Raw genomic sequence first — 16,866 nt, 5'->3', positions numbered from 1 at the left:
TAACAAGAAAAAAAAATTGTCTATTGAGGAACAAGAATAAGAATTACGTATAGCAGATCTATTATCAGAGACCATGCAAGCAAGAAGACAAGGGAGAATCATTTTTAAAGTGCAGAAAAAAAGCTGTCAATCCAGGATTTCACACCAAGCAAAAATATCCCTTCAAAATGAAGGCGGGCGGGTGGTGGTGGCATCATCAAGATGGTGGTATAGGAAGACTTGGACCCTTTCTCACCTTCCCAAAATACTAATTCAGCAACAATTCACAGACAAATTCTGTTTGTGAGAAATCAGAAACTAATCGTAAAGGCTGTTGTATCCTGGAAGAACATGAAACAAGACTAGGGAAGCTAGTACGAAGATTCAGGATACCCTGTTGCTAGAGATACTGCCCCTGGTACAGTACCATACAGTCAGGAAGAGATGCCCTAACTCATCCAGGGGAGAGAAGGAGTTGGTTTGTGCAACCAGTACTCCATCTTTTCTTAATGAGCTCCCCAGAGAATTGGCTGAAAAATTGACTAGAAGGATTCAACATCAGACTAAAAAAGCAGAAGAAAGGATTAGCAAACTGAAAGACAAGCCATTAGAAATAATTCAGTCAGGGGAGTGATAATAAAAAATAATGAAAAAGAGTGAAGAAGGCTTAAGTTGGTTGTAGAATACCATCAAGCAGACTAATATATACATTATGGGAATCTCAGGAGAAAATAGAGAAAAAGGACCGGAAAGCTTGTTTTAAAAATAATGGCTGAAAACTCCCCAAAGCTGGGGAAGGAAATAAACATCCAGATTCAGGAAGCACAAAGGACATAAAATAAAATGAAACAAACCCATACCAAGATGCATTATAGCAAATTGTCAAAAGTCAAAGACAGAATTTTGAAAGCAGCAAGAGAGAAGCAGCTTATCACATACAAGGGAACATCCATAGGACTATTAAGGGATATTTTTCAGCAGAAACTTTGCAGGCCAGAACAGAGTAGAATGATATATTCAAAGAGCTGAAAGATCAAACAGACAAAACAAAACAAACAACAATAGCGAAAAATCCCTGCCAACCAGGAATACTATACTTGGCAAAACTATCCTTTAAAAATGATGATGAGAGAAAGACTTTCCCAAACCAAAGCTGAGGAAATTCATCACCACTAGACCTGCCTTATAAAGAATGCCAAAGGGAGTTTTCAAATAGAAATGAAAAAGCACCAAACAGCAAAAAGACAGTATGGAAAAGTATGAAGCTCATTGATAAAGGTAAATATATATGTAAACACAGAATACTGCATTACCATAATTGTAGTGGGTAAATAACTTTTAATTCTACTATAAAAGTTAAAAGACGAAAGTATTAAAAATAGATATGAAATACGTTAAAAGATACACTGTGAATAGATGTGAATTGTGACAATTATAACAAAATTTGGGCAGAAGAATTTAAAATGCAGAGTTTTTGTATGTGATTGAAGTTTGTTATCAGCTTTAAAAAGACTATTATATCTATATTTTATGTAAGCCCCACACTAACCACATATGCCAGAAAGTACCCATAGAGGCTACACAAAAGAGAAAGAAGTCAAAGCATATCAATACAAAAAACTAACAAAACACAAAGGGAGACTGCAACAGTGGAAAAGATGAAGGAAGAAGACTAACATAAAGCAACTAACAAAATAGCAATAGTAAGTTCTTCCCTAGCAATAATTGTAGTAAATGCACATTAAACTCCCCAATCAACAAACATAGAGTCGCTGAATGGATATATAAACAAGACCCAACTATATGCTGTCTACAAGAAGCTCACTTCAGATCTTAAGGGTACACATAGGCTGAAGGTGCGGGATGGAAAAAGATTATCCATGCAAATGGTAACCAAAAGAGAGCAGAGTAGCTATACGTATATCAGATAAAATAGGATTTAAGTAAAAAACTGTCACAAGAGACAAGGAAGCACATTTTATAATGATAATAGGGTCAACCCACTGGGACCATAGAATGATTATAAATATATATGCACCCAACACCAGGATATCTAATATGTAAAAGAAACATTGGCAAAATTGAAGGGAGAAATATACAGCAATGCAATATAATAGGAGACTTTAGTATCCCACTTTCTGTCGATTAATAATGGACAGAACTTCCTGACAGATCAGTAAGGAAACATTTGACTTGAATAACACTGTAGACCTGATGGATCTAATAGACATATACAGAACTTTTTTTTTTTTTTTTAAGATGGGTCTTGCTCTGTCACTCAGGCTGGAGTGCAGTGGCATTGATCTCGGCTCACTGCAACCTCTGCCTCCTGGGTTCAAGTGATTATCCTACCTCAGCCTCCCGAGTAGCTGAGATTACAGGCATCCACCACCATGCCTGGCTAATTTTTGTATTTTTAGTAGAGACAGGGTTTCAACATGTTATCCAGGCTGGTCTCAAACTCCTGACCTCAGGTGATCCGCCTGCCTCGGCCTCCCAAAGTGCTGGGATTACAGGCATGAGCCACCATGCCTGGCCATATATAGAACTTTCTACCCAACAGCTGTAGAATATATATTATTTTTCTCTACACATGGAGGTTTCTCCATAATGCATCACATATTAGATCACAAAACAAATGTTAAAAATTTTTAAAATATCTAAGTCATACCAAATATCTTTTCTGACCCCAGTAGAATGAAACCAGAAATAAATATAACAAGGAAAACCAAGAAATCCACAAACATATTGAAACGAACAGAATCTTGAATAACCATTGGGTCAAAAGAGAAATAAAAAATGAATTAGAAAATATCTTGAGGCAAACAAAAACATAACATACCAAAACTTATAAATTGCAGCAAAAGCAGTACTGAGAGGTAAATTCGTATGGATAAGCTCTTACATTGATAAAAGAAGAAAGATCTCAAATAAACAACTAACTTTACGTCTCAAGGAACTAGAATCAGAAGAGCAAACTAAGTCCAAAGTTAGCAGAAGGAAGGAAATAAAGGAAATGAAAGCATAAATTAAATAGAAAAGTGATAGAAACTAATAGCTGGTATTTTGGGCTGGGTGCGGTGGCTCGCGCCTGTAATCCCAGCACTTTGGGAGGCCAAGGCAGGTGGATCACGAGGTCAGGAGATTGAGACCATCCTGGCTAACACGGTGAAACCCCGTCTCTACTAAAAATATTTTTAAAAAATTAGGCGTGGTGGCGGGCGCCTGTAGTCCCAGCTACTTGGAAGGCTGGGGCAGGAGAATGGTGTGAACCCGGGAGGCAGAGCTTGCAGTGAGCCAAGATGGCGCCACTGCACTCCAGCCTGGGCAGCAGAGCGAGACTCTGACTCAAAAAAAAAAAAAAAAAAGAAAGAAAGAAAAGAAACTAACAGTTGGTATTTTGAAAAGATAAATTGACAAACCCTTACCTAAACTATGAAAAAAATAGAGAAGACTCAAATAAATAACATCAGAATTGAAAGAAGAGACAATATAATTGATGCCACAGAAATAAAAAGGATCTTAAGAAAAAACTATGTACAGCTGATGCCACAGAAGTAAAAAGGATCTTAAGAAAAAACTGTGAAGAATTATATGTCAACAAACTGGATAACCTAGAATAAATAAATAAATTCCTAGAAACATACAAACTACCAAGATTAGATCACGAAGAAATATTATAAAAAGTCTGAACAGACCTATAACTAGTGTGAATCAGGAATCAAAAACCTGCTAACGGCAGAGGCCTGGACCACACAGCTTCACTGGTGAATTCAACCAAACATTTAAAGATGAATTAATAGAAATCCTTCTCAAAATCTTTCAGAATATTGAAGAGGAGGGACCAGTTCCATACTCATCTTACGAGGCCAGCATTATCCTGATACCAAAGCAAGACAGAGACACAGGAAAACTGCAGGGCAATATTCCTGGTGAGTACAGATGCAAAAGTCCCCAACAAAATACTAGAAAACCATATCCAACAGTACGTTAAAAGGACATACACAATGACTAAGTGGGAGATAAAATGGAATAATAAAAAATGTGCAATTAAACGAAACCAAAGGAGAAAAGTGGGGGAAGGAGAGCGAAAAAGAACAAAGGAGCAAATAGAAAACAGCTAAGAAGATGATACATCTTAATCCAGCTGTATCAGTAATCAATTTTAATATCATTCTGAATGCACCAGTTACAGATAGAGCTTATCACATTGAATAAAAGAGCAAGATTCATCTAAATGCTGTTTTACAAGAAACCCATTTTAACTACCAGACTACAAGGTGGAGTAGCCTAAGATACCCATTTTAAATATAAAGATAAATAAGTGTATTAAAAGCAAATGACATAGGAAAAACTACCACAAAATACTAACCAAAAAAAAAAAAAAAACAAAAACAAAACCAGGAAACAACTTTAATATTAGACAAAGTTTAGAACAAGGGATTTAATCAGGGATGAAGAAACATAATGCTCTAGGAGTTAGTAAGAAGACACAACAATCATAAATGTGTATGCAGCTAACAACACAGCTTCAAGATACATGAGGCAAAAACTGACAGAACTGAAAGGAGAAATAGACACATGCACAATTATAGTTGGGGACTTAAAACTCCTCTTTCAGGAATCAATAGAACATGAAAGCAGAATATCAGAAAGGTTACAGAAGACTCCAAAACAACATTATCAACCAACATTCAAGTATTGAATGTCAACTTTTTCAGTGTTCAAATGTCAATGACGTGTATAGAACACTCTAAACAACAGCAGAATACATGTCTTCCTCAAGTGCACATAGACATTCACCAACATAGATCATATTTGGGGCCATAATAGAAATCTCAAGAATTTTAAAGACATAAAAGTCATTCAAGGTCTATTCTCAGAACATAGCAGAATAAAACTAGAAGTGAAGAACAAAAAGGTATCTGGAAAATCTCCAGATATTTCAAAATTAAACACACTTCTAAATAGTCCATGAGTCAAAGAAGAAACATTATAGGAAATTAAAAAATAATTTGAAAGAAAATGGAAATACAGCACACCAAAATATGTGGGAAGCAGCTAAATTAGTGCTTAGAGGGAAGTTTGTTGCATTAAATTATATAAATAATTAGAAAAATCATTACTACACTTCTGCCTTAACAAACTAGAGGGAAAAAAAGCAAACTAAACTCAAAACAAACAAGGAAGGGGATATTAAAGATTACAGCATAATTCAGTACAATTTGAAACCAAAAATAATGGAGAAAAATCAGTGAACTAAAAGCTCGTTCTTTGAAAAGCTCAATAAAAGTTGAAAAAAAGAAACAAATTGCTAATATCAGGAATGAAAGATAGGGTGTCACACTCACCCCCACAGATTTGAAAAGGATAATAAAAGAATACTGCAAACAACTCCATACCTGTGAATTTGACAACTTGGATGAATGAGCAAATTTTTTGAAAGACATAAACTACCAAAATTCAGACAAGAAATAACTTGAATAGTTATATGTCTATTCATGAAATTGAATTTGTGATTTAAAAACTTCCAAAATGGAAACTCCACAACCAGATAATTTCCCAGGTGAAATACTAAACATCTACGGAAGAAATTCTAATGATTCCATACAAACTTTTCCAGAATGCAGAAGAGGAGGAACACTTTTCAACTCATTTTATGAGGCCAGCTTTGCCCAGATACCAAAGCCAAAGATATTACAAGAAAACTACAGACTAGTATTCCTCATGGAGTTAGAAACAAAAATCCTCAACAGTATTTGGGTGAATTGAATCTAGCAATATAAAAAAAGTATATCACAATAGGGTTCACCTTGGGAATATGAGATGAATTTCCAGCTCATCCTTTGAAAATCAATTACTATAGTTGACTGTAATAAGAGAATAAACATATGACTGTTATCTCAGTAGATGCAGAAAAGCACTTGACAAAAGTCAACATTCATTCATGTTAACAACAAAAAACAAAGCAACTCCTCAGCAAACTAGGAATTGAAGGGAACAACCTTTACTAAAGGGCATCTTCAGAAAACCTAGAACTACATTACAGTTAATGGTGAGATACTGAATGCTTTATCTCTAAGACTGGGAACAATGCAAGAATGTCCTCTCTTACTACTATTATAATAGTCACTATTGTACTGGAAGTTCTAGCCAGTGCAATAAGGGAAAAGAAGTACATAAAAGACATAAAGATTGAAAAGGAAGGAATATAACTGTTTCTATTTGCAGACAACATAATTAAGTAGAAAATGCCAAAGAATCTACAATAAACCTCTTATGTAGTACAGTTAAATTAATGTGTCATATTCTACATTCTATTTTAGATTCCACCTCCCAGAATTCACATCCTGGTTGAATTCTATTTGTATACAGTAAAATTCACTGTTTTTATGCCAATATTTTGTTCCATTAGACTGGTTCCATATTTTTGGAATTGCAAATCATGCTGCTATAAACATGCATGTGCAAGTATATTTTTCCTATAATGACTTCTTTTCCTTTGGGTAAATACCAGGAGTGGGATTGCTGGATGAAATGGTAGATATACTTTTAGTTCTTTAAGGAATCGCCACACTGTTTTCCATAGTGGTTGTACTAGTTTACATTCCTACCAACAGTATGAAAGTGTTCCCTTTTCACCACATCCATGCCAACATTTATTATTTTTTGATTTTTTGATTATGGCCATTCTTCCAGGAGTAAAATATCATATGGTGGTATGGTTTGCATTTCCCTGATAATCAGTGATGTTGAGTATTTTTTCATATGTTCGTTGGCCATTCGTATATCTTCTTTTGAGAATTGTCTATTCATGTCCTAGCCCACTTTTTGATGGGATTGTTTTTTTCTTGCTGATTTGTTTGAGTTCCTTGTAGATTCTGAGTATTAATCCTTTGTTGGATGTATAGACTGCAAAGATTTTCTCCCATTCTGTGGGTTACTTTGCTGATTATTTTGCTGTGCAGACGCTTTTTAGTTTAATTAAGTCCCATCTGTTTATCTTTGTTTTTGTTGTGTTTGCTTTTGGGTTCTTGGTCATAAAGTCTTTGCCTAAGCCAATGTCTATGAGGGTTTTTTGAATGTTATCTTCTAGAAATTTTATGGTTTCAGGTCTTAGATTTAAGTCTTTGATCCATCTTGAGTTGATTTTTGTATAAGGTGAGAGATGAGGATCCAGAGGATCCAGTTTCATTCTTCCTTTTTTTTTTTTTTTTTTTTTTTTTTTTTTGAGATGGAGTCTCTGTTGCCCAGGCTGGAGTGCAGTGGCGTGATCTTGGCTCACTGCAACCTCTGCCTCTCAGGTTCACGCCATTCTTCTGCCTCAGCCTCCCAAGTAGCTGGGACTACAGGTGCCCGTCACCACGCCTGGCTAATTTTTTTGTATTTTTAGTAGAGACGGGGTTTTACCTTGTTAGCCAGGATGGTCTCTATCTCCTGACCTCGTGATCCACCTGCCTTGCCCTCCCAAAGTACTGGGATTGTAGGAGTGAGCCACCGTGCCCGGCCCCAGTTTTATTCTTCTACATATGGCTTGCCAATTATCCTGAAACCATTTGTTAAATAGGGTTTCCTTTTCTCACTTTATGTCTTTGTTTGTTTGGTCGAAGATATGTTGACTGTAAGTATTTGGCTTTATTTCTGGGTTTTCTATTCGGTTCCATTCGTCTGTATGCCTGTTTTTATACCACTACCATGCTGTTTTGGTGACTATGGTCTTATAGTTCGAAGTCAAATAATGTAATGCCTCCAGATTTGTTCTTTTTGCTTAGTCTTGCTTTGGCTGTAGGCTCTTTTTTGGTTCCATATGAATTTTAGGATTGTGTTTTCTAGTTCTGCCTAGATTGATGGTGGTATCTTGATGGGAATTGTGTCAAATTTGTAGATTGCTTTTGGCAGTATGGTCATTTTCACAATATTGATTCTACCCATCCATGAGCACAGGATGTGTTTCCATTTGTTTGTGTTATCTGATTTCTTTCAGCAGTGTTTTGTAGTTTCCTTACAGAGGTCTTTTACCTCCTTGGTTAAGTACATTCCTAAGTATTTTATTTTTTTGGCAGCTATTGTAAAAGGGGTTGAGTTCTTGATTTGATTCTCAGCTTAGTTGCTGTTGGCATATAGCAGGGCTACTGATTTGTGTACATTAATTTTGTGTCCTGAAACTGCTGAATTCAATTGCCAGTTCTAGGAGCTTTGGGGATGAATCTTTAGGGTTTTCTAGGTATACAATCATGTCAGCAACAGCAACAGTGTGACTTCCTGTTTACCAATTTGGATGCCCTTTATTTCTTTCTCTTGTCTGATTGCTGTGGCTAGGGAAAAGTATGGATTTAACTCTCTTACCATCAGTACCTCTGATACACATTACTCACACATACAAACTTTTTATTTGTTCCTCAAGATATAATTATATCACCTTTTAAATTCTTTTAAATTGCTACTTAATTCTTTCTTAATTGCTAATTATTACTGTCTTAAATGTCTCAATACATTAAAATACTTCAGGTGTTTTGTCAGTTTCATAATTTTCCTGGATATATGCCTTCATAATGCTACATGTATTCTCTGATACAGAGCTCCCACATATGCACCCGTTTCTATCCACTCTATGCCCAAGCTCTGCATGATTATTCCAACCATCCTCACACCTATTAAGAACATTTGTGGTGTGAATATTCTTGGCATTTCTGATAGATTTAATTATCATTCCACTACAGGGTGACCTTTAATCCACTCTGTGTGTGCATATTTCTGAAACTACAAGCCAGGCCTATTTTAATGAGTTTTATTCTCTTCCCCAGCTCGACTTCTGCAGGCCCCATCCCTTCCCAGAAAGAAGAGGAAATGACTGAGTCCCAGGTAAATATTAAATAGTGTATTTGTTTCTTGCCTTACTCTCTAATGCAATTTAAGGGGATTACAGTAATTCATACAGTAAATTATAAAGGCCTATATACATAAAACATATTTTCAGGGGAAATAGAGTTGAACGATTAAAACTAGGGAAGAGTTAAAATGTGGGTATTTTATGAAATTCATTCAGAGAGATTAAAGTTGGGCATCAAATTTAAATTTCCTTTTCATAGGTAAAGAAAACCAGAGCAAAAATTTGTTACATCATTTTCATTGTATGTAACAATAAAAAAATCAACATTTTCTAACAGAAATAAGCTTTTCATTGATACCTAGAAGTCAATGAAAACATTTTAGTGTTACCTCTTGTAGTTGATAAACCTAGCTCTTTTGATGTTCTCTTTTGATCAAGGACAAAATAAAGTGTAACTATCAAAATAGCCCAGCATTAGAAAGAATGCAAGTGAACATTAACAGAAAAAGGAATAAATTACAGTATTTCACACAGTGGAATACTACTTAACAATAACAAAGAACAGATGACTGCCACACACAACAACCAACATGGATAGATTACACAAACATAGAATGAAAGAAGGCAGAAACAAAAAAGTATATATCGTAGGGTTCCATTCATATGAAGTTGAAAATGGGCAAAACTAATCTATTGTGATAGAAGTCAGAATACTGGTTACCTCTGAGAGGGTATTTACTGTGAAACAGCATGAAGAAATTTGGAGGGCTGAAAATGTTCTGTGTTTGACTTGTAGGTACCCATGTCTACAAATGTATACAAATTTATCAGATTGTATGCTTAAGACTAGTCCATTTTACCACATTACTCTATGCATGTCGTATATAAATTTATTTATTTACTTATATTTATTTAGTTTTTGAGATGGAGTCTTGCTCTGTTGCCCAAGCTGGAGTGCAGTGGCACAATCTCAGCTCACTGCAGCCTCCGCCTCCCGGGTTCAAGTGATTCTCTTGCCTCAGCCTCTGTTGTACCTGGGATTATAGGCACCCCCCAGCACTCCTGGCTAATTTTTGTGGGGTTTTTTTTTTGTATTTTTAGTACAGATGGGGTTTCACCATGTTGGCCAGGCTGGTCTCAAACTCTTGACCTCAAGTGATCTACCTGCCTTGGCCTCCCAAGTGCTGGGATTATAGATGTGAGCCACTGTGCCTGGCCCATAAATTTAAAGAGAGAAAACTAGACTATCTTGAGAAAGAGGTGGGATGTGTGTCTTTCAAAGGACCCTATGTAACTATCTTTTTCAATGGGCATTTGCTGCTGATTGAGCCACACTGTAATCATTTCTGGTAAATTCTTAAAATTTTAACCACTAGAATGAGCAGAGAGTGTGTTTCACTTTGTTTACTGCTGTATCTCCAGTACCTAGAACACCACCTAGTACACTTGATATTCTGTGAATACTTGTGATTTCCTTTCAGATTTATCCTACCCTCTCAGATACTGAACATATTTTACTTTTTACCCTCAGCTCAAAGCTTTGCTCTTCTGAGATATACCTTTCTTTTACCGTGTTGTTGTTGTTGTTGTTGTTGTTTTTGAGTCTCACTTTGTTGCCCAGGGTAGAGTACAGTGATGTCATCTCGGCTCACTGCAACCTCTGCCTCCCAGGTTCAAGCAATTCCCCTGCCTCAGCCTCCTGAATAGTGGGATTACAGGTGTGCACCACCATGCCCGGCTAATTTTATATTTTTAGTAGAGATGGGGTTTCACCATGTTGGTCAGGCTGGTCTCCAACTCCTGACCTCAGGTGATCCGCCTGCCTCGCAAAGGCTGGGATTACAGGCGTGAGCCTCCGCGCCTGGCCGACCATGTATTTTTATCTACCAGTTTCTGTATATCTCTGGTTTCTTCCTCAGGCACACACAGTTAATTTTCAAAATGAACACACCTGTGTAACACAGTGCACACACTCAACGAAGAAATACAGAATTACCCTAGCACTCTAGGATAGCTTTTCTATACCTACCTAGTTATCACCCGCACCCCAGGAGTGTTCAGTGTTTATCACCATAAATTGTTTCTCCCTGTCTTTTAACTTTATATATTCTATGCATTCTGTATCTGGCTTCTTTTGTTTAATACTATGTTTGTGAGATTCATCCATGTTAAATTGTTGCATCTAGTTGTAGTTCAGTTAATCTCATTGCTGAATGTTATTATATTCTCTGATCAACATTTCCATGGATCTTATAATGCATGTCCCTTCATTTCTTACCTGGAACTACTCTGGCAACTGCCTACTAATCTCCCTGTATCCACTCCTGACCATCTATAGTCCATTCTCCATAGAACAACCAAAGTGATAATTTAAACCTCAGGTTTTATTATGACTTATCTGCTTAATACCATCTAGTGGCTTTCCTTTACATGTGGAATAATGTCCCTTACAAAGCCCTTCTTGGTATGCCTTCTGTCCATGTCTTCACCATTATCTTGTGCTACATTCTCCCCCATTCACTATGTTTCAGCCTCACTAACCTTTCCCCGCTTTGAACAGACCAAGTTTATCCTGCCTCAGGAACTCTGAACATGCTTTTAAATGTTCCTACCCTAGATATTTATATGACTGGTTCTTTCTCATTCAGGTTTCTGCTGAAATGTCATCCTCCTCAAGGTCGTCTTTGGTTACTAAATTCAAAGTAGAGTATCTGATTCATTCCATAACCCATTACCTTTATTGCATTTCTTAACTTATCAATATCATATTTTATTTCACTTATTCACTTGCTTATGTTTTCATTTCCGTGTCCCCTAAGTAGAAGCCCCAAGAAGCCCACAGTGTTTATAAACTCGCTCTGCTATCCCCTCTGAGTTCTGATTGATAAAATGAAAAAACTAATCTTAATGCAGTCTGATTCAAAACTTAGTTCAATCAGCAAATTGTTCTCTTGGCAATTATTTAGTCATTTAGATTCTCTTCTGTATCCCTGTTCTCTGTTAAGGTGGTGTTTGAGATAACAGGGAAGATCTTCATAGCTTGGGTATGTGCTAGATGATTTAGCTAGCTCCTTTTTTATGTGCTAGATGATTTAGCTAGCTCCTTTTTCTGTACATTCAGTGGCTGATGAATTTATGGTGTATTTCACAGCTCAATGATGGTCCAAGACCTCTCCTTATCAACTGGCCTCCTTTGGTTCTTGCTGTCTCTGTAGATCTTTCTGAATCTCTGTCATGCTCTTGATGCTTCCTGAGTCCCCTAAACCCCACCACATGCATGTAGGATCATTCTGCCTTTTTTTTTTTTTTTGAAACAGGGTCTTACTCTGTCACCCAGGCTGGAGTGCAGTGGCGCAATCTCAGCTCACTGCAACCTCTGCCTGCTTGGCTCAAGCAGTCCTCCCACCTTCAGCCCAAGTAGCTGGGAGTACAGGCACATGCCCCCATGCCTGGTTAATTTGAAAAAAAAAAAAATTTGTAGAGACAAGGTCCCACTATGTTGCCCAGGCTGATCTCGAACTCCTGGGCTCAAGCAATCTTCTTGCCTCTTGGCCTCCCAAAGTGTTGGGATTACAGACATGAGCCACTATGCCCAGCCTCATCTTGTCTTCTGAAATGACCCTATTTCATCCTACTCAGGGTCTGTGCTATATGGGAACTGAAAGCTACTTAGAAGTTATTCTCTCAGTTTGATATGACACTCTTCCCACTTAACTCACTGCCTCTCTCCCATTTCACACTCATGCCTTGGAGTGTGGGGAGTTCTAGGCACATATTTAACTGCTTACCTCCCTACCTTCAAAGCCTTTTTTCCCTCTATTCCAGGCCTGTAAGAAGAAGGAGAGGATTTTCCCCTTTCATCTTCTCCTCTGTCTTTCCTTTTTCAATAAAGTTAAAAGGAGAAAAGGTAGAAGGCATAAGGAAACATACATTACTATGTACTTCAAAACTAGTATACTGGTTAAACATGTTTGGAGCCGGTGAGTGCTGAGTAGAGGCCAAGGTAGTATAAAATAAGGCCATGGAAGGTCTTGAGATATTCTTGGTGATAAAGCGCATTGATAAAGAAGAAAATTAGCCCATAGAGAAGAATATCACATTTATTTGTTCTTTCGTTACCATTAAGTCTTCATCTGCAAGTAAAAGGTTCACTTCTCCAGCAATGCAGGGCAGAGTACCTAAGAAAATTAAACTAGTTCAGCTGATATATACTTACGGAGCCTACTGTGTGCTCTGCATTCTGCTTAGTGCTTTATTGGAGCTCTTCATTTTTTCATGTGGATTTTAATTGTTTTTTGCTACTTCCTTTCAGTCTGAATAACTTCCTTCCGGGTTTCTTATGAGGCCAGTCTGCTAGCATTGAATTCTTTGTTTTTATTTCACCTTTTTTTTTTTACCTGAAATTCACATACATATTTAAAATTATTCTACAATTCAGTGGCCTTTAGTACATTCACAGTGTTGTACAGCCACCACCTCTATCTGGTTCTGTAACATTTTTATCACCTCAAAATAAAACCCCATGCCCATTAAGCATCTGTTCCCCTATCCCTCTCTTCCTCCTAGCCCCTGGCAAACACCAATCTGTATTCTGTCTCTGTGGATTTAACCTATTCTGGCTATATTATCTGTCCCATCCCGCGAGATCGTCAATGTAGGCCCTAGAAGAGGGAGTGGGAACTCCGGGGGACAAGAGACATGAGAAATGGAGACAAGACAGTATCCTGATCAAGTCTCGTTTATTGCTGGCAGTGTAATGCCTTATATAGACCGGCAGGGGCGGAGGTTGGGCCAGGGCGATGATGGTGGCCCTGCGGTGGGCGTGGCCAGGTAGGTCTCGGTTTCTTCGGTTGGACGTCATGTTGCGCCTGCGCAGTTGGTTGGTAATTTTCCCGGGCGCGGGATGGCGCCTGCGCTGTAAGTTGATCATTTTCCCGGGCACGGGAAAATTGGTGATGAAGAACCAGGAAGAGCGCCATTTTGTACTGGCATATGAGACAGCAGAACAGGGAAGAAAGTAAATCTAGGGAGGAGGCATAAAGTGGAAATGTATAGAGCTCAGGCGTCAGTCGTCAGTTATAATTGCTATGGCCGGGCCATGCAGCTCCGGACAGGTCCCCCTTTTTTATTATTTCATGATGAGAGAGATAGCCCCTCGGGAACTGCGCCTGTCTTAGGTTGGGTCAACTCATCCCCACCTTTTAAGCCCGTCATGGGATTAGGCAGCAGCAAGGGTGGCCCTCCTGTCTTAGGCTCAATTGGGGGTGGTGTCCTCTTACCCGTCATTGACTGTCCAGTTCAGCTCACAGGGGAGGTGGTCTTATAAGGGCAGATAAGACTCACCATGTTCAGACATCTCAAGGCGATGATAATGGACCTGTATAGGCTTGGCCTGGAAGGCCTCGATTTGTCATCTGACGAATGCCATAAGCTTATTAAGGATTATAGGCCCAAGAGTGAGAAAGAGTAGAAGGGTAAGTAAAGGACCCAAAAATGGTAGGAGATAAGGGAGAAGTCCGTGGAGTCCAGTCCAAAGCGGATTGGCGGCCAGGTCTTTTCTGCGTTTTTCTAGCTCTTCTTGTAAGGTCTTTATTTTATCTCTAACGATCCCGCATTTGTTAGCATAAAAACAGCATCATTCCTGTAGAGCCAAACAGATCCCTCCCTGTTCTGCTGTTAGTAAGTCTAGACCTCTTCTATTTTGGAGAACTACTTCAGCTAATGAGTCTACCTGATCTTGTAGATCTTGTATAGTACTGGATAAGGTTTGTACATCTGAAATTAATTGATTGGCTAATTTAGTATATTGGGTTAGTGAGACTCCTAGGCCTGTAGCTCCTGTTGTAAATGCAGTGGTGATTCCCAGTCCAGCCAACAAGGGAATAAATTGTATGGCCCGTTTTGGTCTATATATAAAATGCTCAATAGCGGGGATGGGGACAGGTTCATCTCCAGGGATGATATCAATGTCGGGGAGAAGAGTGGCTAGAACACAAAGCCCTGTCCAATTTGTGGGTAGATAAGTATATGCCATGTTGTTTCCACAGAGGAAAACCGAGCCATTTATAGCACACAAGGGGCTGGTGACATTGATTATGGAGGTACAGTTGTTGAATACAACGTAGCCTAGATCGATTTCTTCAGTGCTATTGTAAGAGGGTGAAAAGAGGCAAGAGGAGTTAGAAAACTTCATTGGTTGAACTAAGAGGGGAGAAATAATTGGACAAGAGTTACTGACCAAGGATTCACCTGTGCAATTGACATAGGATAATGAAAAGTTAGGTATAGCGAGAGGAGTAGGGGGACCCATTTTTAGACAAAGCCAACAATCGTGGGCAAGGCTTGTATTGGACATTTGGAGTAAGTTTTAAGTGGCATTAAGGATATCAAAAGTTTGAGCATCGATCATAAGGTTATCTCTAACCTTAAGCAGGGCCAAAGGGTGATATTGAATTTCAGGATACAGGGCTTTATGAATTTCTTCTAGTTTTTTTCTGAACAGTTTTAATTCTTGTGGTGTCTAATGGACCTCCCCCATCAGAGATGTGGATAGGGGCTGTAGTGCTCCAGCAAACAGGCTGTCCTTTTTGGCCGTTACAAGGAGATTGTACAAGTTGATTGGTGGATCCTAATACTTGTACGTCACTGGTACTTCCAGTTTGTGTTTTTAGTAACGTAGCCGTATAGTATGTTTTATTGCCTGATTTGCATTGTTGATATGAGGTGTAGCAAGAACTATGTACAGAGGACTGGAAAGAACTACAGGGGCATTCTTGGAGCGGCCCGCTAGGGAGGGAGGTGTCTCTTGGGGTTGACTTACATTTCCATAGCTGGTTTGGCATTAAGTAAGCTGTCTTGGCCGAGCAAGTCACTTGGAAGATTCTGTCTGACGGAGGTTCAGATACTTGTCCCCCGCTGCAGTCACAAGGCTGGCCGTGTTGCTTTCGTATTAGTTCTATTGCTTTACGAGGGTCATCAAAACCTGCATAGACTGTCACTATGTTATATAAAATGATTATTTTCCAAAAGAATCTCATGTTGGGCTTCATTTTCTGAAAAACAAAAGGGAAGAAACTTCTCAGGGAGGATTGTTTTCCCTGGATTGACAATGGTTATGATTCATTTGTCTTACCAATCTTTCGGGCAGCCATCTGGCTGCATCATTTTTTTGTGAGAAAATACATACTGAGCCTCTTCCCCAAATTAAAACTGGGTCAGGGCCATGCCATGAATTATCGAGTGGATCTTTCCATTTTACCATTGCGAACTGTTTTTGAGATTCAGGATGCCAGAAACGGTCGGCAGCAGATTTTCCGTGACTGTCCAAATTTAAAAAATTAAGGATAAAGAGGGCATGATTAAGTATGTTTCTGGGGGTACCCTTCACGGGGTACCAGCTCCCCCCTTTTATTTTTTCGATAGTAGTTTTTAATGACAGATGGGCCCTTTCTACTATACCTTGTCCTTGGGGATTGTAGGGAATGCCTGTGATATGTTTAATTTGTAGGGTGTTGCAGAATTGTAAGAAAGTTTTGGCTATGTAACCAGGACCGTTATCTGTCTTAATTTGTTTGGGTATACCTAAGATGGAAAAGCAATGTAATAAATGAGTTATGACATGTTTGGTGCCCTCTTCTGTCTGGAGAGTTGCAATAATGAACCCACTATAGGTGTCTATGCATACATGAATATATTTTAGTTGGCCAAATTCTGAGTGATGTGTAACGTCCATTTGCCAAATTTCGTTGGGGATGAGTCCTCGAGGGTTAACTCCTAGATGAGGAACGGGTAAATAAGTTATGCAGTTGGCACATTGTTTAACTATTTGTCGGGCTTGTTCTCTAGTAATTTTAAACATAAGTCTTAAGGTCTGGGCGTTTAAATGATGTAGGGCATGTGCTTTTTGTGCTTGTTGTAAATTGTCTGTAGTGACTGTGGCTATGGTTTTTGTTGCCATGTCAGCTGTTGAATTACCTTGTGCTAAAGGTCCCGGTAATCCTGAATGTGCTCTAATATGTCCAAGGAAAAAGGGAGTAGTCCTTTTTTGAATAAGTTGT

The 16,866-nt window shown here is 38.5% G+C and overlaps 1 protein-coding gene across 35 annotated transcripts in view; it reads left to right on the top strand.

Annotated features, from left to right (window-relative positions):
- Positions 1-16,866, top strand: part of ZNF569 (zinc finger protein 569) — a 107,991-nt gene that overhangs the window by 52,372 nt on the left and 38,753 nt on the right. For 25 of the 35 annotated variants that reach the window (XM_077982406.1, XM_077982404.1, XM_077982425.1 and 22 more), the window contains one exon: positions 8,784-8,841. In XM_077982406.1, the coding sequence (XP_077838532.1) occupies positions 8,827-8,841 (15 nt within the window). In that variant the 5' untranslated portion in view covers positions 8,784-8,826. Of the gene's footprint in view, positions 1-3,805; positions 3,912-8,783; positions 8,842-16,866 lie in introns of all 35 variants that reach the window. The other 10 variants (XM_015123594.3, XM_077982399.1, XM_077982414.1 and 7 more) reach the window with 1 other exon arrangement.

Source organism: Macaca mulatta, chromosome 19, assembly GCF_049350105.2.
Source record: "Macaca mulatta isolate MMU2019108-1 chromosome 19, T2T-MMU8v2.0, whole genome shotgun sequence".
Lineage (NCBI taxonomy): Eukaryota > Metazoa > Chordata > Mammalia > Primates > Cercopithecidae > Macaca > Macaca mulatta.
This window is presented reverse-complemented; position numbering and strand designations above follow the sequence as displayed.